General features: G+C 41.6%; 1 protein-coding gene across 1 annotated transcript; it reads right to left on the reverse strand.

Moving 5' to 3' along the window:
• Positions 1-23,660: 23,660 nt before the first annotated feature.
• On the reverse strand, positions 23,661-24,260 carry LOC308428348 (high mobility group protein B1-like; the record flags this gene model as incomplete). The annotated part of the gene is made up of 1 exon (XM_080926750.1): positions 23,661-24,260. The coding sequence occupies one exon, from the start codon at positions 24,258-24,260 to the stop codon at positions 23,661-23,663; it is 600 nt and encodes a 199-aa protein (XP_080782876.1).
• Between the last annotated feature and the right edge of the window lie 1,299 nt (positions 24,261-25,559).

A 25,559-nucleotide genomic window follows, 5' to 3' on the forward strand; every position in this document is an offset into this window, starting at 1 on the left:
CCTGTGTGTACATATGTGTTATGTCATGCATTTAGAGGTCAGTGGGCAATTTACAGGAGTCAGTTCTCTCCTTCTGTATTCTGCATCTTGAGACTCAAACCTAGCTGAGCAGGCTTGGTAGCATACACATTTCCCTGCTGGGCACCTCATCAGCTCCACCTTACTTTCTGAGACATGGTCTTCTCACTAGAAAGAGTCAGCCAGCAAGCTCTAGGCAGCCTCTGATCTCTTCTCACTGGCCCCAGCAGCCTCAAGTCTTGAATGACCATGCGAAACCTGTGTTATGTGCATGCTGGAGATCTGACCTTGTGTGCCAAGATCTTCCCTGACTGAACCATCCCCCAACTCTCATTGTGCTTTGGATTTGCATTTCTCTATTGAGTAGTGAAGTTGACGATCTTTCGTGTGCTTATTGGTCAAGAAAAGGCACGGCAAAGTTGTATAAGAAGTTAAGAAATTGATTTAATACTTATGTCTGATTAATTTATCTCATGAAGTCATAAGCAGCGATCTGATGACTTTTGATCTTTTTTTTTTTTTTAAGAAACTAAAGAGAGTAGGAATGAAAAATAAAAACAGGGAAAAAGAACCCTTTAAACCTTTAATGATGTTTAGAACTGTCACCAAGCTCACTGTATAGATCCTTTCTCTGATCAGTGAATGGTTACCTAGTCTTTAAAAAGGGCAGGAGATCTCTAGTAACTACTCCTATGAGGGTTAAAGTTACGGTCAGGGTTGGTTTTAGGGTTAAGATTAGCCCTGGAACCACTGAAGGGTCCAGGCTCTTTTAACCCTGAGCGTCTGCCCACACTAAGCAAGCCTTGGCATCTACCACCAGATCCTTTGCTGTGAACCTGTACCTATAACCTTTATTGCCTGACCACTTCTCTTAAATGTCACTGGGGTACCACTCAAATGCAAAGGGGCTAGGAAACTTAGCAAAAGAAACAAAGAACATGGCTTTTAGTGGAAATTTTTCTAGTATTCACTGTAGATGATGATAAGAGATTAGAGGAAAGGAAAAAAATAGGTTTGGGGAGATTAAAAAATAAACAACAACAAAGGACAACTATTTCTTTTATGGTCAAGACTTCAAATTGCTTACTGGTTATACTTCTTAAATTGTATAGTTAAAGAAAACTCTAGTCTTTCCAAAGGATACACTAAGTTAAATACCCAGAGTGATACTTTTTATCAGTGATGGGGCTCTTTAACTATTCATGTCGCCTATGTAAACAAACCCCAGCTGAAAAAAAAAATCAGTTCATTGTGAGAAATACTATACTATATTCGGAAGCATCCTGAGTGGGTGGGGAAAATGTAGACTGTTTTTCCCAGATGAAAAGGCAGAGCTGAAACAAGCCCACCTAATAGTTGCACATTACTTCTGCATTTGTATGTTTTCTTTCAGTTCCAAGAAGGAACCCAGCTTTATACTGCTTACCCCAGGATGTTACAGTGTCAGGGTAAATATTCTATTGAAAAGCAATCAAGGTGGTGGGTGGAGTGGATGCTGGCTGGGTAGTAAGCTTAGGAGAAACTCAGGAAAATGGATTGAATTAGAGCTATTCACCACAGCTCTGGAAAGCACACACAAAGCAACTGCAAGCAGGCGATAAATCATTCTGAGTTATACCATATCAACCATATCAGTGAGACGGGTGACCTGGAAAATGTGAGTACGTGATGCTGCCTGAGACTGCCCAGCCAGCCAATCTAATGCTCACGCAATAGGACCCTTACAGCTCCTGCCTGCCTCGTCTGTTCCAGATTTGTTTTCCTAGCCTTCAACGTTAGAAGAGAACCTGCCCTGCAGTTGTGTTGAGGCTTGTTATGCTCACAGAACTCTGGAGGACATAAACATCAGCCTTTTTTTTTTTTTTTTTTTTACTCAAGTAACACAAAATATGGTGTAAATGCATCATACCAAAGTGTATATAGTCTAACGTCTGGGGGATGCTAATTGCAGTCAACACCACTTATACTTGAGATGCTCAAAATTAAATTAATTGAATAAATAAAATGTAACACTTTGTTTACTTAAGGTTTGTGGTTCAATTTGAGAATTTACTAGATTGTTTATACATTAGGAAGTTACAGAAAGACAAGGCACTTTTTTTACTTATTCACACTGAACACTCTAAGCATCCACATAAGCCCTTCAGAGGCCAAATAGGCTGTAACCAGAAGAAATAATACTCCCCCGCAACTATTTAAAGACTTTTATAAATATAATGAATTTAAAAATTTTAAGTTATCTGAGAAAGTGTCATACTGATTATAAGCTAAGTACATTTTCCTCATGTCTTTTTTAAATGATTAGATCAAAACCAAACATATACCTTAAATAAAATGCATAAGGCTAACTTTTGAACCCCTCATGTAAGAAATTCTTTATGACATAAGTGCCTTTTACTCTTAAGTCTCTATTCCATGTTCTTACATTTAACACAAATCATAATGTTGTGCTTTGAGGACTTTGTAATCTCTATATTCAGGTTTTTAATTATTTCATATTTTAGGTAGATTGAGGTTTCTGAATTCACAATGGCCACAACAGGATCATTATCCCAGGAAGTGTGAGATTGCTCAGTATTCAGAGAGCTTGAACCAGGATGCAGGTCTAGGGGATTAGTCACCTTCAAAGGGATACTTTCTGCATTGTGATGGGACACATGGAAGCTTTTCCTGATAGTGTCTATGACAATGAAGAAGTCAAACCTGTTCTGGATTTACAGTTATACATCAGTTTTTCATCCGACGACCTGAAAATTTCATCCTGCTGTCCAGGCTAAACGATTTTCTTCTGTATCTAATTAAATTTTAGATCCGTTTCTTATGCTTTGCATTAGGTAGACTCCGCCATTTCTAGGAGTTTGGATGGAATCCAGTAGAATTTGTCACTTTTTGCGTCTTTCACGGGTTAAAACCCTGTGACTGATAAAGAGACATGGAACACACAGCAAATGGGAGAGCCTTTGCCTGGATCCTGCTGCCCAGCTTGGACTGAGCCAGTCAAACTCAGATCCAAGGTCATGTTTGCTCCCCATACCTACCTCTTAGAATGAGAATCCAGGACACTCTTGATCCTTTGGTGCTAAGGTATAACATCCTATTTTACAAATTGGATCTCAGAACACACTATAAATTAGTTGCTTTCCTCCGGTTCCAAGCAACCCATGCAATGGACTCAACCCCAAGGGAAGGTATGCAGAATAATTACATCCTAAAGATGTTCATGGCCAAATATAGAAAACCTGAGAATATGCTACCTTACATGGCAAAGGGAGCCTTTGGTTGTGATGACTTGCAGTATCTTGAAATGAAGATTAAGTTAAGTTATCCTGATGTCATCAATGTAATTGTAATGAGTTCTTATATCAGAGGCAAAAGGTTGTAATTGGAGGAGATCCAACAATAGATGCTTGAGACTGGAATGGTTAGGAGAAAGGGTTACAACCAAACAGTACAAGTGACCTCTCGAGGCTGAAGGTTTCAAAATTAACAGTCATACTCTTCTGAAGCTTGTAGAAGAAGTCAGCTTGGGTAACCCTGTCTGTAGGTTAGTGAGATGAATTTTAGACTTCCAACCTCCAAGACTGTAAAGGAAGCCTGTGCTGGGTCAAGTTGTACTTGTTACAGCAGCAACAGGAAAGTCACATATGATTAGTGTCTTCCAGACAGATGTGCTTTGACTTACTCTGTGGAATCCCTTCTCAGATCTTGTCTTTAAATACCACTGTGCTCTTCCAGGTGAGGTGAATGCTTTCTCCACCCTGTGTGGTCATGGTTTATTCTCTATCCTCTAACGTATTTCCTTGTGAGCTACATTTTCCAGATTCTGAGAACCTAGTTTCCAGCTAAGTCTACATATGAAGGTGTGAAACAAGAGTCCCTCTCCTTCCTTCCCCTCCCTTTCTCTCCCTCCCACTCCCTTCCCTTCCCTTCCCCTCCCTCCCCCTCCCCCCTCTTCCCCTCCCTTCCCTTCCCTTCCCCTCCCTTCTCCTCCCTTCCCTTCCCCTCCTTTCTCTTCCCTTCCCTTCCCCTTCCCTTCCCCTCCCTTCCTCTTTCCCCTCCCTTCCCCTCTCTTCCCTTCCTTTCCCCTCCCTTCTCTTCCCTTCCCTTCCCCTCCCTTCCCCTCTCTTCCCCTCCCTTCCCCTCCCTTCTCTTCCCTTCCCTTCCCCTCTCTTCCCCTCCCTTCCCTTCCCTTCTCTTCCCTTCCCCTCTCTTCCCCTCCCTTCCCTTCCCTTCCCCTCCCTTCCCTTCCCATCTCTTCCCTTCCCTTCCCTTCCCCTCTCTTCCTCTTCCTTGCTCTCTCTTCCCCCTTCCCCTCTCTTCTTATTCCTATCCCTTTCCCTCCCTTTTCCTCCCTTTCTCTCTGCTCCCCTCTTCCTCCCCTTCTCTCTCCCCCTCCCCCTCCCCTGTCTCTCCTCTCTCCTTCTCTGCAGGTACATGGCACTCTCAGCATGTCTTCTGCAAGTCTGGCTCCCCAGGGTCCCCTGGCTGTCCCAGGGCAGAAGCTCCTTAGTCATCACCTTCACCCAGGGCTGGGGAAAAAGGCTCCTTTCCATATTTGTTCATCCCTGTGCTATTTCATCTTTCATTGTTTTTTATTTTTTATAGATTTAGCTACTATTCCATATAGTATTTCAACCATTAAAAAGCTCTAAGCCATTTCTGTATTGTTGACACAACTATGTTGGTCTTCTCTGTTCCTTTGGCTGTTTCTGGCCTAACTTTGAGGTCGACATTGAAGTCTGAGAAGCTCCACTCACCTCAGTTCTCTCTGCATCTTGGAATCCTAACCCAGACTTTTCCAAGCCACGACTCTTGAGCATATCCCTTTGAATGTTCTTTATTTTCTTACTATTTCAATAGGCTTTTTCATGTGAATTTTCTATTTGTCTATTAGTCATTTGGGTTGTCTTCAGCCAAAGGAATTTGTTGGAAGGACAGAAGGGTTCAGAGAATCCCCCAGGTGGCTGGAGAAATAAGCATTGAACAGAAGCCAAGGCACCAGGAGGCGCAGGGCAATAAAATCAAACCACAGATGTGCAGTAGAATGGGCTGAGCAGCCACAGCTCCTGCCTTGGGATGAATGGCTTTCTCATCTTTGTTGACCAATTACTGGAGACTCAGATTCAAGAGACTGAGACTGGGGATGGAGATGAGGGGCACAGCTCTTGCCTAGCATCTGTGTGGCCCTAGCTCCAGTCTTTAGCCATGTAAGTTAAACAAACAAATAAGAAAGCAAACTTCTAAGTCAGTGAATTCAATCCATTGAGCCAACATGCTGTGCTCATCTCTCAGGGAGACAGAGGACATAAAGATCTTCTTTGGTTTGCTTAAAAGAAAAGGCTTGTTCCTTCAGCCATCAGGGTGGCACTTGGAGAGGAGGAAAGTCCTGTTAAATGAGATCAGAGGGAAAGCAAGAGATGGAAAGCAGATTGATGCTGGGTTTCCAAAGGCAACAGATGACTGCTCCGCCCCACCCACTGCTGTGTGTCTCAGCATTCAAGACTGGTGTTTTGTTATCATTGTTCTCAAAACCTTACACCCTTCGCATATTTCACCAACTTCTCCTACTTTGGCCCACCTTTAAATTCATATCTTAGGAAAAGATGTTAAACTTGGTCTGAATTACCAGTGGGTCATCGGCTCCTTGACTGAATATATTGTCATTTTAGGCAAGTTCAAATGAGACTATTTTTCCATGGTTCTGGAGTTTGGGACATTATGTTTTGGGTAGACATCTTGGATTACTTAAGAAGCTGAATTGTTTTTTTAAGCTTCTGGTTTGCTAATGGACAACACAGCATGTTATTCACAGAGTGCTCAAGATACAGGTTCTTTCTCTAGTGAGACAGGCAAGCAGGGCATTGAGCAGTCTTCAGATATTTGTAAGGTGGATATTCACTTCACTTCTGCCTTGCTTCCCATTGGAGAAAGTGTCAAGGACTGTCTCCTTCCTGGCTCCTCTGTACCATCCTTCCTGAGAGTCTTCACTGTTGTTTTAACATTTTGTGCTTTGGCCAATGAAGCCATATTGCTGCAGGTGTCACCCATTAGTGACTTGGTGCTAGGATAGAGTCTGTTGCTTTAACTACATAGTCCTTTTCTGTCCCATAGCATTTGACAAAAGGAAAGAGAGTCCATGTAGTTGAGGGGTGACAACAGTTGTCTTTCTCTAAACCATTTACAGTCCTCAGGATGCCTTCTGTTTTTTGTTGTGGTTGCCCTACCAACACTGACCTGGGTCTAGAAGGTGGCTTGTCTTCTTTCTTTCTGAAGTCAGAAATTTAGAATAGTTCACACTAGTTTGCCTGTGATGCATTGTGCAAAGCTGACCATAGGCTACCTTTGGTGAGTCACCGTGGCACATGGTGAGTCACATGTGTACACTTGTCCAGAGCACAAAAAAATCCCTAATGAAAAACATTCCAAGTCATTGATGAGGGGGCAGCCTCTTGGTAACTTTCCTCTTACCATTCTGAGCTATATTGCTAACATGTACTCTGTTACTTTTTGAAAGTAATTCTTTGCTTGCTAGTTGGTCTCTGGTTACTCATCTAATTCTACTATGGCTCATAGGATGAAGACTAGTCTCTTCATTGAGCCTTCTTTGTCTTTCTTAACACCACAACACAGTATTCATATACCACACACTTCAGGGCTATTAAAAATACATAACTGTTCTCTCTCCCTCATAAAGTTCAATAAATACTTGTTGACAAACTGCTAATCCCAATCCAAGAAGAGAAGAAAAGCCAATTATACAGCAGTTCCTCACTATAACAAATACAAAGTCACTCATTCGTTAAATTTACTGAGTGGCTACCATGCACATAAGGCAGGCACCAGAGAAGCAACAGTATACAAACAAGTTGTTCATATTGCAGAATAACACACAATTATCAAGTAATTCTCTAACCATGTGAGTTGCAGTGTTGGCCAATAAGCAAAATACTGTAAAAATCCTCTACAGATGAGAATTGAGTAGTTGACAGGTTAGGAATGTTCCTGAAATAAAGATGGTCCTGAGGCTGAGCTCAGAAAGATGTAGATGAAGTCACATGTCTTTGTGTCTGTACAGAGAAGATAGCAAGTGGAGCAGAAGGTCACTGTTGGAGAGTGAAGTTTATAGCTGGGCTGCTGCTTATATTTTTCCTCTACGACTGCACAGAGTACTTTCTGGTATCATGAACACTTAGTCTGTATTAATGAAGGCTCTAGTTAGGTACCAGCTTGGCTTCATGTTCAATAGGGTACATAATTACTGTCTTTATCAATAGGGCCTTAACTATCAGTTTGTGGAGAGCAATCAATCACCTTGGCAATTGCCTGAAATTTTTTGGGGGCTGTCATGGTGACCCCTTCACTGATACCCAACTATTGTAACCCATTTCTGTAACTGAGGGTTTCACTTAGTAGCAGGACATATCTCGTTGGGGATTTGTCTTCATTGTTATTTTGTGACTCCATGTATATTTCTGTCATGTATTTTAAGAAGCTTTTGCAGTTGTAGACTATGACCCCTCAAATGGCGATTGGTGCTTGTTGTCTCTTCCCATAATCCTTTGTACCCCTCTCTTCCATCCCCCTCCCCATTTAATCTTCCCAGTTTAGTCTCCCCACCCCCATCTCTCTACAACCAGATATTCTATTTCACTTTCCTCCAGAGATCCTCCCACCCTTCCTAGGGCTCTGGGTAGGGACTATACCTAACTCTGTGGTTCTATAAATTGTAGTATGCCTATTGAAGACTTAAACACTAACAGATTAGAAGATTTCTTAAGTCCTAGAAGAGGGCTAGGTTTCAGAACTGAGAACTCAAAATTTATGGGCACCAAGTAGTTTCCCTTACAAGGTTTTGGGAGCATCAAAAGATATAAAAGACCTGAGTGTAATGGTTCATGCCTGCAATTCCAGTACTTGGAAGGCTAAGGTAGGAGAGTTATGTTAAGTTTCAGAGTGACTGGTTGAAGAGCAAAACTCTACTCGAAAGAGCACAGTAAGGAGTTTGGGTAAATGGAAGATTAGAAGCTGCTCTGAGTGACCTGATGAAGTATAGTAGGTATGAGAACAGAATGAGGGTGAAAGAATGGGGCTGAGAGATGCCTCAGAAGTTAAGAGAACTTGATGTTCTTGTAGAGAACCTTGTTTGGCTTTTGGTACCCATGTGATATCTCACAGTCATCTTTAACAACCGTGCCAAGGGATTCTATGACCTCATCTGATCTACTTGGGCATCAGATATGTACATAGAGCATATACATATGTACAGGCACCCACACATATACATATAATACACATACATATATAATAGGTATAAAATAAATAACATTTAAAAGAGAGAATGGATGAATACCAGAAACAAAGGAGATAATCCTGTAACTGAGCATCTCGGGAAGAAAGATGGTGTGTCAAACAGAAAAGAGGCAGAGTTTTGCTCTTCAACCAGAGCAATCTCAGAGATGAGATTGACAGAATTTTCTCTTGGAAGAAGCTGCCTGAAGTAGTTGTTGTCTGGTGTTGAGTTGCTCCAGGAGTGAGTAACTGACCCTTTCTCAGCTCCATGCAAAGATTTGGAGACAGAGCCAGAATCTGGGAGCACAGGAGGTGGGAAGAATTGGGAAGTACAGTGCTGGCCACTGAGGATCAGGTGAACTGTCCGCTACTGTCTCCAAGTGACTGACCCAGCTTTGCCACTGCTCAGGCAAGCAGCGAGTTTCTCACCCTGCATAAAATCAGCTCAGAATGGTTCAAAGACCTTAATGTAAGACTCGAAACTTAGAAACTTCTAGCTGGACAGTAGTGGCACACACCTTTAATCCCAGAACTCCGGAAGCAAAGGTAAGTGGATCTCTGAGTTTGAGGCCAGCCTGGTATATAGAGTAAGTTCAAGGACAGTCAGAAAGTCTACATAGACAAACCCTGTCTCAAAAACAAAAAATCAAAAACAACCAACAACAATACAGAAAGAAAAGAAAAAGGGAAGGGAGGGAGGAAGGAAGAGAAACCACTAGAAGATGGCATAGGAAGAAAACCTCAAGGTATAGACTCTGATAGTACTGAAAGTAGTTCTGAGAACTGAAAGATAGGATTGTATGAAGTTAAAAAGCTTCTGTCCAGAAAAGGAAGCAGTTACCAGCATAAAAAGAGAGCCTACACAATGGAATCAAAGAAATCTTTGCCAACTCTATACCAGCTTAGTGATTAATATCTAGACTACAGAAAAATATTGAAAACATTGAACAAACAAAATTATCTAGTAAATGGGCATGTGAGCTGAACTGACAACTCTAAAAAATTAAATACAAATATAAATATTTGGCAAAGTGTTTGACTACTTTCAGGTTTTGTTTTTCTCCGTTCAGGATGGCCAGCAGAGAGAAAAAATGGCAGTCAGTTCTTGTAAGAGCAGAGAGAGAAAACTGAACACCGTGCTTAGGGAAGTGTAAACATGTAAAGCCATCATAGAAGTCAGCATGTAAGTTCCTCTGAGTCACTAAAGACAGCACTGCTATATGACAGGTGCCCTTCCTGGGTAGAAATCCATGCCTTTTGATGAGCTATTAACAGTTGCCAGGAAGTGGAACAGATCTTAAGAAACAGAAAAGGCAAATGTGGCAGGTACTTCACAGGGAGGATTTTTGTTCAGCCATAAGTGAGATCATGGAATTTTCTGGAAAATGGGTGAGACTTGAGATCATTAGGTTTACATGAAAAATTTCAGAGTTAGAACGGCAATTCATATGCTTTTTATTTTGATATGCTGAGTCTAGATTTAAGTGTGTGTATGTGTGTGTGTGTGTGTGTGTGTGTGTGTGTAAAACTTGAAATTAGTATATGGATAGAGACTGTGAGAGAGGAAGAAGAGGAAGAAGAAAGGTTAGGAGTGTGGGGAGAGAGAAAGAACATGCATGTGTTGTGGAAAGGTGGCCATTTGGAGGAAGAAAGACCAACAAGGGGAAGGCAATGAGTATCCGGAGAGCAATGGTGGACAGGAGTCAATAAGGAGAAAGAGGAACAATACACAGGAGTGAAATGCCCTCATGAAACATATTGCTTCGTATGCCAACTTCAAAATTAGTTTAAAAACAGAATTATCATAATTATTTTCACAGCTTTACTAATTATCTTTAATGGCATATATCAATGCAGAGTTCTAACTTCCTGTGAACTCTCTGTCACCAATTATGAAACGGTTGCCATGACACAGATCTTTGTTTCTTCGAGGCGGTGTCAACATATAATTCTCACTGTGGCCCAAGCAATTGGAGCAATCACTCATCCTTAAGCAACATTTCAAACAGAACACACAGTGCCTTTGTGCTGAGGATGCTGATTGGGTAGACCTGAGACAGGTGGAGGAAACCATGTGGGAAATGAAGCTCTGGAGGCTGTGGGTGAAGAAGAGTCTTCAATAGCTTGTTTGAGTATGGAGAAGAATAGACGGAGCACTCCTGTGGATGCTGACAGATATGAAGTGACATTTCAAATTTCATCCACCTTCCACATCCATGTGCTTGAGACAGCTGTTGGGAAATGAACTTTGAAGTGCTCAGTTTCTGAAGAATAAAAACAAGAGTAAGATGAATCAGAGACATCAGTGATGGCTTAAAGTTTTCAGGTACCCTTTCTTCGCCCAAGAGTCTTGCAATTCAACAGTGGCCAGTGTTTGCTGGGTGACCACTTATTTATGTCTGAAAATCCCTTGAACCAAAAGGTTTCCAGTATTTATTTTCATAACACATCGAAGGCTAGCAATTTCTTGCCTCACCCGTCCACCTTGCTTAGGCCTCAAGCCTTGGACCTGATACCACCTAGCTGCACAAGGAGGATTTTGGCATCATTTTAGAATAAGAATAGTATCTGGAGGGCTGTCTTTTTTTATGTAAGCAACAAAGGATGAACATAAGCTAAAATGAGGTGTCATATAACAAGAAACTTCAAGAATGCCAAGGAAAGTTGGGAGAAGTAGCCAGGAGAATAGATGAGAGAATCCTAACTTAATGAGTGTGGGTCAGAGAGCATATGAACTAGGAGCAACACAGGCAAGAGACTTTAGGAGTCCAGACTTGAAGTCAGTGTGCTGTAACTATGTAAAGATGTTTAATCTTAGGTTCTATTTATGAAGTGCGGTAGTGTCCACAGAGTAGTGGAAGGTGCTCTGCTCTGGTGAAATGCCATATAAACCAGGCATTGTACCAATATCTGAAGAACACCTGAGTGGGACCTGGCTTAGGTAAGATAAGTCTAAGTTGTCAGTGCCTGAGATCCATTGACAGCCATGCAATGCTGCATCATTCATTTCAATTGGCCAGCTACTCTCCCCTGTGATATCCCATATAACATGCGAGCCTGGCATGCAGCTCTGGTCCATGACATCATTCAGAGAACCAAGTTTTTGTTTTTGTTTTTTGTTTTTTTTTTTTTTTTCTGTGCTCATTCCCTCATCATTCACCAGAGAACTGTCACCTGCCACAGGGTTGAAATGAAGACATGTATGCCCCGGTTACAGTTGGGTTGACACAGGAAGGGAAGACAAAGGACATGCTGATGCCATTTGATGCTGGCCACTCAGTATTTATGCTGACATATCAGTGTCACCTATGACTGCTCACACCTACCTAGGTGGGAGACAGGAAGGCAGTTTACCTACTGTCAGCATGTAATTATAGTGCCATTAAAACAAAAGAAGTGGAAGGAAGGAAGAAACGGAGGAGGAAGAAGAGTAATAGAAAGAAGAAAAGAGAAACCATGACTGATTTTGCATGGCTGTACTTTCAGATACTCAGGAGGCTAAGGCAGGGAGACCAGAAGTTCAAGGCCAGCATGGACAGCTTAGTGAGACCAGGTCTCAACGTTAATGGTAAAGGGGGGTTTTGGATAGATCTTAGTGGTAGAGTGCTTACTTAACCTGAGCAAGGCACTAGGTTCAAGCTGCACTTCTTAAGAACAAGAGGGAATGGAGGGGCAGAATGAAGAACTTGCGTGGCTAGAACTCGCCCACAGCCTTCTGGAGAAACAGCAAACAAATGGGGGAAAAGAATGGTATAAGAAGACAAAGCTTCTGTAAGCTTTTATGTGACTCTGAAACCATGTCCTACTAACAAATAATGCACTTTCTGGATAATCAGAAGATAAGAAAACTTCCGGGTGGAGACAGACATTCCCTCTTATTCCCAAGGTAGAGAGATTCATTCGACTTCTTAGGAGCTGTAGAGTTTATTGAAATGTTCTGATTGGCCAAGTTAGGTTGTTGATGCACCCTTCCAGAAGAATCTTTCAGATGGACATTGTGATTCCATTTCTACTTTGTGTCTGCTGAGAGCAGAGCCTTTTAACCCTCTTGCAAGGCCTTTGCTGCTCACATGGCCCAGTGGTCTAAAGACCCAGCTATTGCATGTCATTGGCAGGACTGCACACAGCATGTGGTCTAACCACATGATATTTCCACCACGGTACTGCTGTCCCCAAAGAAGTCAGAATTAAGTCAAGTGTCTCTTCCTGCTTCCCTCTATCTTCCCACACCCTTCTCCTCCACATCTTTTATTTTAACGGGGTTGTTTTCTTGGTTGAAATAGGCAGTTATGTGGGGTTTGGCACAAAAGCAAAATAGAATTGTACTCACATCCCCTTCCAGCTCTTTGTCCTGGGTCAGATGACTGATTTGTTACTGTGCTTTTATCTGGCCCCAAGGCACAGCCATTTACTGATCTGGACATCTCTGCCTGTCAACCGACCTACTGATGAAAGCAGGCTTCTCCTGTGACCCTCTTCCATACACTAAGTCAGTGAGTCACTTCTTCTGTCACCTGCCAGCCTGCTGCCCAGGCTTCTTCCTCCCTAGCTCTGAGCGCTGTCGAAAGGGTAAGGCTTAATTTGAAATTAATTCTTCATCCCTTGTGCCCTGAGATGGACGTCAAAAGATGAATTAATCACCTCTGAAGCTTCCGCCATAGGAACTACACCCACATTCCCTCCAAACAGAGAATGACTCAGACAGCACCTTTTTGGTCTCCTTAGTAACTGGCCTCTCAAATTTCCCTCTTGTATTTGCAGGCAGGCAAGCACAGCGGAATTGACTGGGGGAAGGGAAGTGGCTCACAGCATGCAGAGCGTGCTCTGGGCAGAAGGTCACCTGCAATACTGTTTGCCAACTTCATATACTGGCTCTGTGTCTCTGTTATAACCGGAACATTGATTTAACCACAAGTCGAGTGGAGGGATAAGTCTGGAAAATTACTAATGACCTCAGGAAGGTTTGGTGACACCCAACAGGAATTGACATTGGTGGGTTCATTTCTCAGTTAGAAATGTTATTAACCTGACTTTAACCTGGGCTTGCAATTTGAGGCAGACACACAGTTCTGACAAGACAGAGGTGAACAGGGTGAAAGGGAGAAGTTCAACTATGACACTTATCTACCCACACCATGGGAAATAATACTGTAAGAATCATATTTAAGTAGTTCTGTGTGATTTGCTTGGTTCATTCATAAGTACCTACCCAACACTTTCTGAAAAACTAAAAAATAAACCAATCAAAATCAGTGGTACAAGAAATTCTCAGCCACAAAGAGTTGGTATCTTAGAACAAACTGCTCCATGCCTCTAGGTTTCCTGCTAGAAACTGGGGGATCCAACTAAATGAAGCTCTCATCCCTTCCAGTGGTGAAATTTAAACTCCACCTCTTGGGATCATGTTGATTTTTAAAGCAGAAGCTATTTAGCTTACGATTTAAGTTTATTGGTCAGAGGCCATCTGAACAGAAAAGTTAATCTATCCTCCCCAGCATTTTGCAAATGAGGTCAACAGAGGTAAAATTACTTGCCCCAAGATGACATACACTTGTGAATTTTTCTTCTATTATTTTTGACATAGAGTCTCACTACATAGCCAGTCAGCCTTGAACTGTTGATTCTTCTGCAGTAGCTTTAGCAGGTGAGCCAGGATCATAAACACGTGACTCCACACGGTTAGTTTTAGTCTGACCCCAATTCACCATGTGATTGGTAAAAAAAAAAAAAATAGTTTTTACCAAAGCTTGTGGGAAGCAGGATCAACATTCATCTGGCCTTCTTGCCCAATTCTCTAAAGTATCTGTTTTAAAATACATATGCTTGTTTGAAGCTAATTCTTTTACTTATTATAATTTCTATTATTTTTTTGTTTCTACTTCAAGTATTGCTACGGGCACAGTATTTTCTTTTAATCCCTTCCTTTCCTTGTATAATTTTACAATAGGTTTTAGATCAATAAATGGTGCTTATTTGTCAGAGATATTATTCATAGTTGCACTGTGAAGTGCCTTATAATTTTATAATTATTCTTTCATTCTGTTTACTTTTCCCAGAATTAATAATGATCATGTTTTGATTTTGGCTTATTTTGCTTATATGAGTGACCACAAATTCTACCCTGGTTCTTTGTGGCCGTGCCCATGTTGTGTGTGCAAACACATTATAGGTATGTGTAGTGCTGAGGTCTCTTTTTGAATAGTGTTCTTCATATTTTTATTACACTTACTTATTTGTTTGTGAAAGTGCATGGTGTGTGTGTGTGTGTGTGTGTGTGTGTGTGTGTGTGTGTGGTTTGTAAAAGACAGAGGAAACTTGTAAGACTTGCTTTCATCTTCCACTATGTGGGCCCCTCCCCCAACCAAATTCATGTCCCCAGACTTAGCAACAATCACCTTCTCCAGCTAAACCATGTGGATGACACCTGATTTCAGCTTCTAGAAATCCTTCCAGTACTCCTCCAATCTGCGTCTGTCTGAAGCAGTTGCTCTCAAGAGCAGCCCCACAATAGTCATGGTCACTGCCCATTAACTACTTCTTCAGAGATGTCCTTCCTTTCCTTCTGGATCTTTTATTATTTCTTGAGCCCTGACTTGCCTTCCTGACTGAATCCCCAAGCTTGGCAGAAATGCTTCCTCCTGTAAATTGCTGAGGAAGGGTATATGAGGGGTAACTTCTTTGATACGCTGCATATGTCAGAAATGTTTTATCCTATCCCACAGGTGACGATGAGATCCAGACTATAGAATCCTAGGTAGAAAGTTATAACTACTTATTAGCATGGCATTGTGGAAGCATATGTCTCCTCTAATATGACCTAGTGTCGTGGTTAAAATGGTGCTGTGTGCTAACTGCTTGTGAAGGAATGCCTCTAGTTTTATGCCCAGTATGTCCCAGAGATCATTTGACTACTGTTTATATCCCTTCAGCTCATTTTCATGATTTTCTATAACTATGCGGCTGTCTGCTTGTTTGTGTTGGGGATCTGGATTTATGGGTTCCTCTTGGCTCACTTACAATGGAAACATCACAGTACTTGGATCTGCCGCTTTCACAGTTCTGTGGGGTCTAGGGGTTCAGTGAAATAACAAGCAAGCCCCATGAAAGTTTGTGCTTGACAAATCTCATCTGGACACTCACAAAAACTTCCCAGGAGTTTTATTTTACTTATCCCTAATGGTTTCCTTCACAATAGCGTTGAGGACAAAGTAATAAATAGCCCGTTGTAATAACTAACTTCCAAAGATGTTTTTGATGCTTTGTGAGTTATATCTTTGCATATTCCATTTTTCTTTCTGTGTTGCCCTCACTTTCAAGTCCAGGGTCAATTTTGACTTTGTTTTAATAGAGGAGCCAAGCTGGTCTAGACTCCATTTTATTCTCACAGTTGTCCAGTTGACTGAGAAGTTTCTGTTTTCGATACTGGTTTACAGCAGCAAGGTTTTCTATTCATTTGCTTGTGGGTGTGTGCACAGGTGTCAGCAAGCATGTGTCTCTGTGTGTGTGTGTGTGTCTGTGTGTGTGTGTGTGTGTGTGTCTGTGTGTCTGTGTCTGTGTGTGTGTGTGTGTGTGTGTGTGTGTGTGTGTGTATCTGTGTATGTGTCTGTTGTGGGTGTACTCTCCTTACACCACTGGTGCCATACTGTTTTAACTTCTGTGCTCCTATGTAACTTTGTTTTTCAAGATTTTTCTGGAGTTCTCTTGTCTTGGTTACTCAGTATAAAATTTAGAAATAGCCTGTTGGTACACACACACACACACACACACACACACACACACACTCATTCACTCACTCACGGGATGGAATTTGGTTTGATTATAGTAAATCCAATTCAGAAGAACGAGGCATCCCTGACACTTGAGTCTTTCTAAAGTTCCCTCCACTGTGTTTTGTAGTTTCCAGTGTAGATTTTAATGTGTATTTGATTAGATAAGGATTTCATATTTTAGAATATAAATGGCACCATTTAAATTTTTGTTTCTAGTTGTTTGTAGCATATAGGTATACAGTTTATTTTAATATAACAATCTCATACCCAGATACCTTAATTTGCTTTTACTAATGTAAATCTTTATGGGTTTCCCATCCATATACTCAGTCTGATTATCTACAAATTTTGATGGTGTTGTGTATTTCTTTGGTTTTTTTTTTTTGTGTGTGTGTGTTATTTTGTTGATGGAAGCCAAAAGTACAACGTTGATTAGATTAGAGATAATGACAGCAAACATCTCCCCTAATTCTTCCTGCTGGCAGAAAGGCACTTTATATTTTCCATTAAAGATAATCTGCCATACTTTTTTAAATTTAGATTTTAATAATCTTCTAGTTACAATTTTCTACAATTTCTTAAATGGTAATGTTAGTCACATCAGTGTGCTGTTCTTACTGATTGTCTTTTCCTATTTCTGTCACTGGAGATTGAGACCAGGGTCCTGTGGAACAGGAGTCTTATCTTTGATCCACAGGGATGATTGTGTCATTTTATTTTCATTATGCTAAGGTAAAATTATACTGCTTAATTTTTTAAAATGTGAAATGGCACATTGTTTTGTTCTTCAAGATGGAGTATTCTTGGCCTGGTTATTCAGTATAAAATTTAAAAGCAGTCTGTCAGTTTACACACATACTTTCTGTTGCTGTGATAAATACCACAGCCAAGAGCAACTTGGGTGGTGGTTTGTTTCAGCTTCAGCTTACAATCTGTCATTGAGAGAATCCAAGGCAGGAGCTCAAAGCATGGGCCTAAAGCAGCAACTGTAGAGGGAAGCTGATTCTGGCTAGCACCCTCTGGTTTGCTCACATAGATAGAACCTGTGGAAGGCATTGTCCACAGTGGGCTGAGGCCTCCCACATTGATTAGCAATCATAAAATGCCACACAGACATGCCTATGGGCTAATATGGTCCAGGCAATCACCCAATTGAGACTCCCTTAGATAACTGTGAGGTGCACCAACATGCACATGTATACAAACACACACACACACACACACACACATTTGTGTGTACAAAAATTCATTTGTAAGTATTTTATATCTGGTTTTTACATCTGTGCCCGTGGATATAAGTAGTTTACCTTGGGCATTATAGGTCTGGCTGATTGGGTTAATATCTGGATTTAACATGTTATTAAAACATGATATATCACTTTTATGATCATGCCCAGAGGGGGCTTTTGTGACATAGCTATGCACTTTCAGCCTTTTAGATTTGGATAAACAAAGTCACTCCCTCTTTTAGCCTTTTGCTCTGTTTCAGTTCCTAAATTTTTTCATGCTACCAAGACTGTAGTTTGGATTCTTGTCATTTCATTTAGCTCCCTGTATGTTGAGACAGAGTAGTGTAGACACAGAAAAAGTTAACCACAGTCATACATTTTATTCCCTTAAGGCAAAAAAGGAAGGAGGAAGACTAGCATTTAATCAGAGATGAAAAGCAGGACTCAGCTGTTCCGTACTGTACCAGGTCTAGGAGTCTCTGGGCAAAACGGTGCTCAAATTCCACAGATCAATTTTACATGAATAGCAAGAAGATTTCACAAATATGAAAACTAAGCTACACATCCTATAATAATGATACACATGAAAAAGTCAATCTAAAAGTGATGTAAATGTTACATGGGAGGGGGAAAGAGAAACTTTGGGACATCTCCACTGTGAGCTCTCTGTGTTCTGCTCAGGGCTTTGTTGGCTTTATCTCAGTCACTGAAAGCACAGCGAGATGTCTTTAACCCCCAGTTCACAAAGTAGAGCACCGAGTCGCCATCAGATCAATAACTTCACGGCCATTAGAGAGACTCATGCCCAGCTGTGTGACACCAGAGCTCTTGCCAGGGTGACACTAAACAGAACAGAAACCAGGTGTTCTTCTTAGGGCTGTGTTAGTGAGCCCTCTGAAGGGTGCTGGGAAAGGGTTGATCTGGATGTCTGAGGTTTGCTGAGAGGGGACTTTGCAGTTTCTTTGTCTCTGAAGTTCTCAGTGTATTCTCAAAGGGTGGAAAACATTTTCTGTGTACCACAGACTAGGCAAACATCCAACAATCAAGAAAGAGTTTCAAATCCTAATGTTTCTCTTGTCTCATGTAGGGTTAGAATCTGTATGTTCCCATGATTCACCTCCTCAGTGGTTTAGGAAATAGGGCTAAGTAAGGTCAAGTCAGGAAATAAATCTGCAACTCCTAAGCGTATTTTACACAGTGTGCTAGTTCACTTAGTACTGTTGGAGTTTCGGGGTTGGGGATTCTGGGTATGGTTCATTGTTCCACACCCAGATTATTATTAACATCTAATAATTGTTAATGTAATGATCAATGTTAGTCATATTAAATTATTACATTTAAACTCTGGATCAAGCCTATTTCTGCACATTTCTCAGCATCTTCTAAACCTTAAGATATGATTATGCCTCACGACTCTTTAAGGAGAAGCATAGCATGTGCCGTCTCCTCACTCACTTGGCTCCAGCACACTTGTCTGAGAGGTCTTTAGAGGCCAGTCAGCTGTACAACAAGACACTGAATCACTGGTGTCAAGGGAGGTTTAGTAGAACCAAATCAGCCCTGTGTGCTGGTCCTCTGGTGAGTGTCTTCTTGAAGACGTGCAGTGCAAGGTAAGTCATTGTTACCTAGAAGAGAAATTAGTCAAGGTGATCTTCAGTTTTTCACCATTCTTGGTTCTGTGAAAACTGCAATACCTTTTTAAAAACTCAACAATGACTACTTATGCAGGCCTTCACTCTGTTTCTCGGCCACAGCTCCTGTAACTTGGAATCTCCAAAGCGATCATTCTTGTTTCCCGTGGGAGTGGAAGTGAATAAAAGGTCCCGGGTCACCTCAGGATGGGGTTGTGGGTTGCTGAGGAAAGCAACCACAGGAACTCGTTATTTCTTTTAGAACTTCTCTTAAGAAGGGTTATCTTAGTCTGCTTTCTGTTAACATAACAAAATATCCAATATTTTGGGTAATATACTTTTTAAAAAGGGTTGGGGCTGCTTGCTTATTTTTATCAGTTCACAGTTTCAGAGACTGAGCACCCAAGATTGGGCAGCCCCATTGGTTTGGTGAGAGAGCCTTCTGGGAGATGATGTCACAGTTGTGAGAGTATATGCAGATGAGGTCACAAGAGACAGGAGACCAGAGAGATCCAGCAACCAGCCTTGCTCTTTTCATGACAGTTTGCACTTGAGGGAACTAACTGGGGTCTCAGGAGAAACAACTACATTAATCGTTTCCCAAAGGCAGTACCCCCAGTGACCCAATTACATTACACTAAACTTCACCTACTAAAACTCCATCCACCCAACCCTGCCAGACTGAGCAACACGCACATGAACATTTAAGGGGAGAATTCCATCCCAAATCATAGCAAGGACTAAAGTTTCAGTTGATTAGCAATGGCCAGTAATTAAATCTAATCCATTATGCTTATATAATAAAGTCTTTATAAGAAGTCAAATGACAAGGTTCAGAGAGCTTTCATGTTTCAAAATACCAGAAGGTAATGTGTTTCTGATCAGATTGAAGGGTATTCTGGGGCTCTGAGGCTCATGAACCATACAGCTCTGAGGGGAGAAGGTATCCTCTTAGAAGGGCATCCTGAGACACAGAAGCCCAGGAACCACATGGCTCTGAGGTGCGACAGTGTTCCAAGAAAAAGGACATACTGAGAAACAAGCTCAGGACCCTCAGCTCTGCTTCTTCTCTTCCCTCTTTCTCTTCATTGCTTCTTTTCTTCTTGACTTTTCCAATGAGAGAGTCACACCAGGCAGCAAACCTCATGAAAGAGATTTATTGGAGGGTCCACGATATGGAGAAACAAATTCAGGGATAGATGCCCTCTGTTCCTGGGAGCACAGAGCAAGGAATTAGGCAAAGAGGCAGTGCTTATAGAATTTCTGAGGGGACAGAGCTCAGAGCAGAGATTTCCAGAGTGAGGATTGGTGGAATTTCAAGTTCTGTGCTTCTGGGGTGCTCAGGGACTGGTGGGTTTCCCTTTTCAGGCATTGGTGGGTTGGTTGTGTGCTTGTTTATTTTTTAGGGACTGGTGGGTTTTAGGCTTACTTTTCACCCCCTTTTACTGCATCAGGCTCATGGCAGGGTAGGAAGGAGTGGCCTGCTGCCACTTTGACCACTTCTGGGGTCCACAGCTCAAGGACTACAGGTAAGACCCACATGAGATCTCTATGCCTTCTTTCCCCACGTTGACACATATGTCTTTTCCATCAGTGACCATTATAATAAATGAGGAAACACAGGTTTCTCTGAGTTCTATGAGCTATTCTAGTACCCGAGTCATTGGAAAAGAAAGCACCAGGAACCTCCAGTGAACAGTCTGTTGGCCAGAAGCACAAACTACCAACTAAAGGGGTTGTTCTGTCTCATGGAGTTTAAGTCGGAAGTCAAGACCATTGTGTTTGAGAGTACGGTAAAAAAAGCTAATATATTGTCTTTGGTCTGGTTTCATCCTGATGCACTCAAGTGGCATTATACCACTAAGTATACTAATTATATAACATTTTAGAAACTACAAGGAGTTGTAAATGCAATACAAAGGATTAAATGAAACCCAAGTGGATTTCTGATACAATAGCCCAAAGGTAACTATTTTATTTTTGGATGAAATTTCTCAGGGCCCTTGTTCTCTATAACGTACTCTGTTCCTCCTAGACACACACCACTGGTCTAGCTTGCTCACTTGCCTCCTGCATTCCATTGTGCAGTAAAGGGGAGACCCAGAGAAACAATTCCCTTCAGTTAGCTAAGGGGGGAGTTGCCTACGTCAATTCGCTCACATTTCATCAGGAACAATTTAATCACATAGCCATACAGAGCTACAGTATTGGTTGGGTCTAGCTAGGCAGTTTGGAAAGAGCAATACAGACTGCCAAACTTCTGTTGGTCCCATAACAATTTGATGACTTCACCTTGGAGCAATTACTCACATTACTGAGGAGTAGGAAAAAAAAATGCTGTGTACCTAACAGTGACTGATGCTCAAGTTACTCCAATTGATAAGGCACAGACCTTCTGAGGATAGCAGATCATCTGCCAGGGCTGGAGGATTAGTATAGCAAGTCTGAGGGTGGTACAAGGGACTGAACACTTCTTATCTCACATGCTTTGCAGGATCACTCCTTATGACTACAGGCTCCTCAAGTGGTCTTTAATTGATTTTACTTTATTTATTTATTTATTTATTTATTTATTTATTTATTTACTTAGTTATTTGTTTAGTTAGGTTTTTTTTCTTCAAAAAAGGGTTTCCTGTGGAGTCTTGGCTGTCCTGGAAGTTACTCCATAGACCAGGCTGGCCTCAAACTCAGAGGTCCATCTGCCTTTGCCTCCTGAGTACTGGAATTAAAGGTGTGAGTCACCACTGCCCAGATTAAGTGACCTTTTAAAAATGCCTCATGGTAAAATAAAACTGTCCAGTTTCCTGCTTTTTAAATATAACTTCAACATCAGTGGTAGTGGGGGGAAGAACATAAATAGGAAGCCAATTTTCAGATGAAGAATTCTCGCTTTAAGTGGCCATTTCTAGTTTTGAGAGAGGAAATCATTTGAGAGCAGGTTATACTTATACAGGGAAGCAGACCCCTCTGGAAGCAGAAGTGCAGGCCCTCCAGCCTTGTGTCTCCCTCCATCTGTTCCTGAGGATGTTGCCTATGCCTCTTGTATTGGAGAGTCTTCTCTTTTCTTTAGCATCCTTAGCGCTACACTGCTGACAATTTTCTTTTCAGGGCCAAGGACACAGTCATGACAATAGAGAAGGTAAACTCCAGTCAGCAGTTGAGGGAAAAAAGAACTCTAAAAATCTCTCCCCTTCTATATTAGAAGCTCTACCACCTTGTATGAGTGTATAGTTTCCAAAGTTTCAAAACTAGAGATTTAGACTTTTCAGAAAGTCTCTCTTTAAAATGGAAACACCTCCAGGAGAGAACAGCACATTTGAATTCTCTTCAACCCTAGACACTGGGACTATCTGAAGTACTTTTTCCAAAATGATGAGTGCTTGGGTACCACTCTCTACCAACTAAATAGTAATCTTGGGAAATGGATCCTGGGTTTCTATTTTCAAGTTTCTAGACAATTCTGTGTGATTTGAGGAGTTGGGGATTTATGACATTTTTAGGCAATGATTTGGAGACTTGTCTATGTGGAGTTGGGTTGAGGATTGTGATTGGGAGGAAGAGAGAATGATAGTAAGTAGGCTCCAGAGGTTCCATGGGAGGTTCAGATGACAAGAATCTTGCTTAGGTTTGGCTAAAAAAAAAAAAAAAAATGGCTTCTTGTTGGAGCCAGGAAGGTGGCTCACTGGTAGAACACTTGCCCAATATAGACAAGGCCCTGGAGTTTTTCTCCAACGCTACAAACTGAATTATAGTAAACAGCAAAACAACAACAACAACAACAACAACAACAACAACCAGCCACGTATAGAGCAGCATACGTACAGGCTCCTGACATGTTAAAATGCCTGTTCTTGTTCTAATCTAACCACATGTCACACTCTAGTCTATCCTTTAATTTTTTTTAATTTATAAGATCAAGAAATCATGGGGATTGGGATGATCATCTGAACTCCTGAGAGGAACCTCAAGCCTCCCCCGTTCTCCATCCACATCTATGAGCAGACCTGCAAGACTTCTTAAGAAGGTGATGGCTCTCTGTGTGGAAAGGCATCTCTGTGTCATCAGATCTCCAGACTAGAAACCCTCTGCGTATATCATCTCCAACCTTTGATCTTCTTATTTAAGACCCTGTTTCTTGTCTTCCAAAGAGGTGGAAACAGTGGTTGGGAACAAAATCTACGGAAGTAAAGCTAAACAATTCTTCTATTAACATTTTTTTCTATGAGTTTAATACCTCATTTACAAACCTTTACATATGGTTTTACTTCTCAATCCTTTATTTTCATAAATCTCAGTTAGATGTAGTTTTCCCAAGAAATGAATCAAAGTTAGATATAAATACCTGTAACCCTGATACTCCCCATGCTACTAAGAGAGAAGGAGAATTGTGAGTTGGAGGCAAGTCTGGACCATATAGTAAAGAAAAAAAAAAAACATGTTAACAAGGTGTCCTAGTTGGTTTCCTATTCCTCTGTTAAACATCTTGACCAAGTGCTACTTAAAAAGGAAAGGGTTCATTTCTTATGGCCTACAGTCTACAGTAAAGGGGAGACATGGAACAGCTCATGCAAAAGACATGGAGGAATGCTGTTTGGTCTCTATGACTTGTTCAATTATCTTTCTTTCTTTTTTTATATATTTCAATTTTTTCTTTAAAAGGAGTTAATTGTCTACAGGTGAGTTAAATGCTTTATAGACAAGAAAAAAACTGCACTAGAACCAACTTATTCATCATCATCTTCCTCTTCATCCTTCTCATCTTCCTCTTCTTTCTTTTCCTTGCTCTTTTCAGCCTTGACCACCCCCTTTTTCGCTGCATCAGGTTTTCCTTTAGCTCTGTAGGCAGCAATATCCTTTTCGTACTTCTCCTTCAGCTTGGCAGCCTTCTTCTCATAGGGCTGCTTGTCATCCGCGGCAGTGTTGTTCCACATGTCCCCTGGTTTCTTTGCGACATCACCAATGGATAAGCCAGGATGCTCACCTTTGATTTTTGGGTGGTACTCAGAACAGAACAAGAAGATGGCCGAAGGAGGCCTCTTGTGTTTATTGGGGCCCTTGAACTTCTTTTTGGTCTCCCCTTTTGGGGGGATGTAGGTTTTCATTTCTCTTTCATAACGAGCCTTGTCAGCCTTTGCCATATCTTCAAATTCCCACTTTTCTTTAGCAGACATGGTCTTCCATCTCTCTGAGCACTTCTTGGAGAACTCTGAGAAGCTTACAGAAGCATCCGGGTGCTTCTTCTTGTGCTCCTCCCGGCAGGTTTGCATAAAGAATGCACATGAGGACGTTTTGCCTCTCGGCTTCTTAGGATCTCCTTTGCCCATGTTTAGTTGATTTTCCTCCGCGAGGCACAAGAGTCGCCGAATGCTTATCCAGCTCTTGCTTGCCTCGGTGCTGTCTCTATGGGACTCAATGTACTGCAATGGCGGTAAGAGCGGGAGCCAGACACACCTCAATTAGCTTTCCTATACAACTTAGGACCACCATCTCAGCAATGGCACTGCCCATGGTGCGCTAGGCCCTCCCATGTCAGTCATCAATCAAGAAAATGGTCTGCCAATCTGACTACAAGCCAATCTGATGGAGGCAATCTCTCATCTGAAGCTCTCGGCTCCCTCATCCCAGATGACTACATCTGGACCAAAGCACACAAGAAAACCTAACCAGCTCACCAGGGCTGGTTACTTAACACCATCAAAGTTACTTAAAGAACCAACAACAAAACAAATGTGTGTCTATTGCGCTGCTATTTCAAGTAGAAACATTCAGTCCTGGAGGACAAAGAGCTATTCCGATGAATCCAGAAGCTAAGAAAACCTAACAGACTCAGGAGGCTCAGAAAGTGGCTGAATTCACAAGCGCTGCCCCAGGGTTAAAAGAGTCAGTTGCTGAGGAGAGGAGACACACAAAGACTGCCCAAATTGGGCAGGAAACTGTAGGATACACCTGCTGCAGACATTAACCCAACTCATTGTTGCACCAATGTAGAAGGGGGGGAATTGCTTTGGTCGGTCACTGATGCCCTGCCTGCTGTGAAGAGATGCGTGCTCTTTCACACATCCCCAGGGAATGTCACACGAAACCCCCAAACATGACTGAGGCTGATTAATCAACAGTTCCTTCCTGTCTTTCCCACTATAGTTTCCAATTAGTAGGATCACGTTTCCCCAAAAGTTTAAAATTTTTTTATTCTGTGTATATCTGAAGAAGAACATATACATTGAGTGCAGGTCTCTCTGGAGGCCAGAAGAAAGAACTGGATCCCGCTACTGTGTGCTGTCCAATGTGGAACCCAAGTTGGATACTCTCAAAGACAGTGCATGCTACTATCCACTGACCCATTTAGTCCCACCTTATCCTAGTTTTTAAAGAATAGCTTTAAGAAGAGGGGAGGTGACTTGGTAGGCAAAGCTGGTTCCATGCTTCCAACTTTCAGATAAGATACAAGCTCTTGGCCACTGCTCTAGAACCTGCCTGCCTGCCTGTTACCACGCTTTCCTCCATGATGGCCATGAATGCTAACCTTCTGGAGCTATAAGCAAGCCCCCAGTTAAATGCTTTATTTTATGAATCTTATGAATTGGTTGTGGTATCTCTTCACTGCAATAGAAAAATAACTAAGG

The sequence above is a fragment of the Micromys minutus genome (genome assembly GCF_963924665.1).
Source record: "Micromys minutus genome assembly, chromosome: 12".
In the NCBI taxonomy this organism is placed as follows: Eukaryota; Metazoa; Chordata; class Mammalia; order Rodentia; family Muridae; genus Micromys; species Micromys minutus.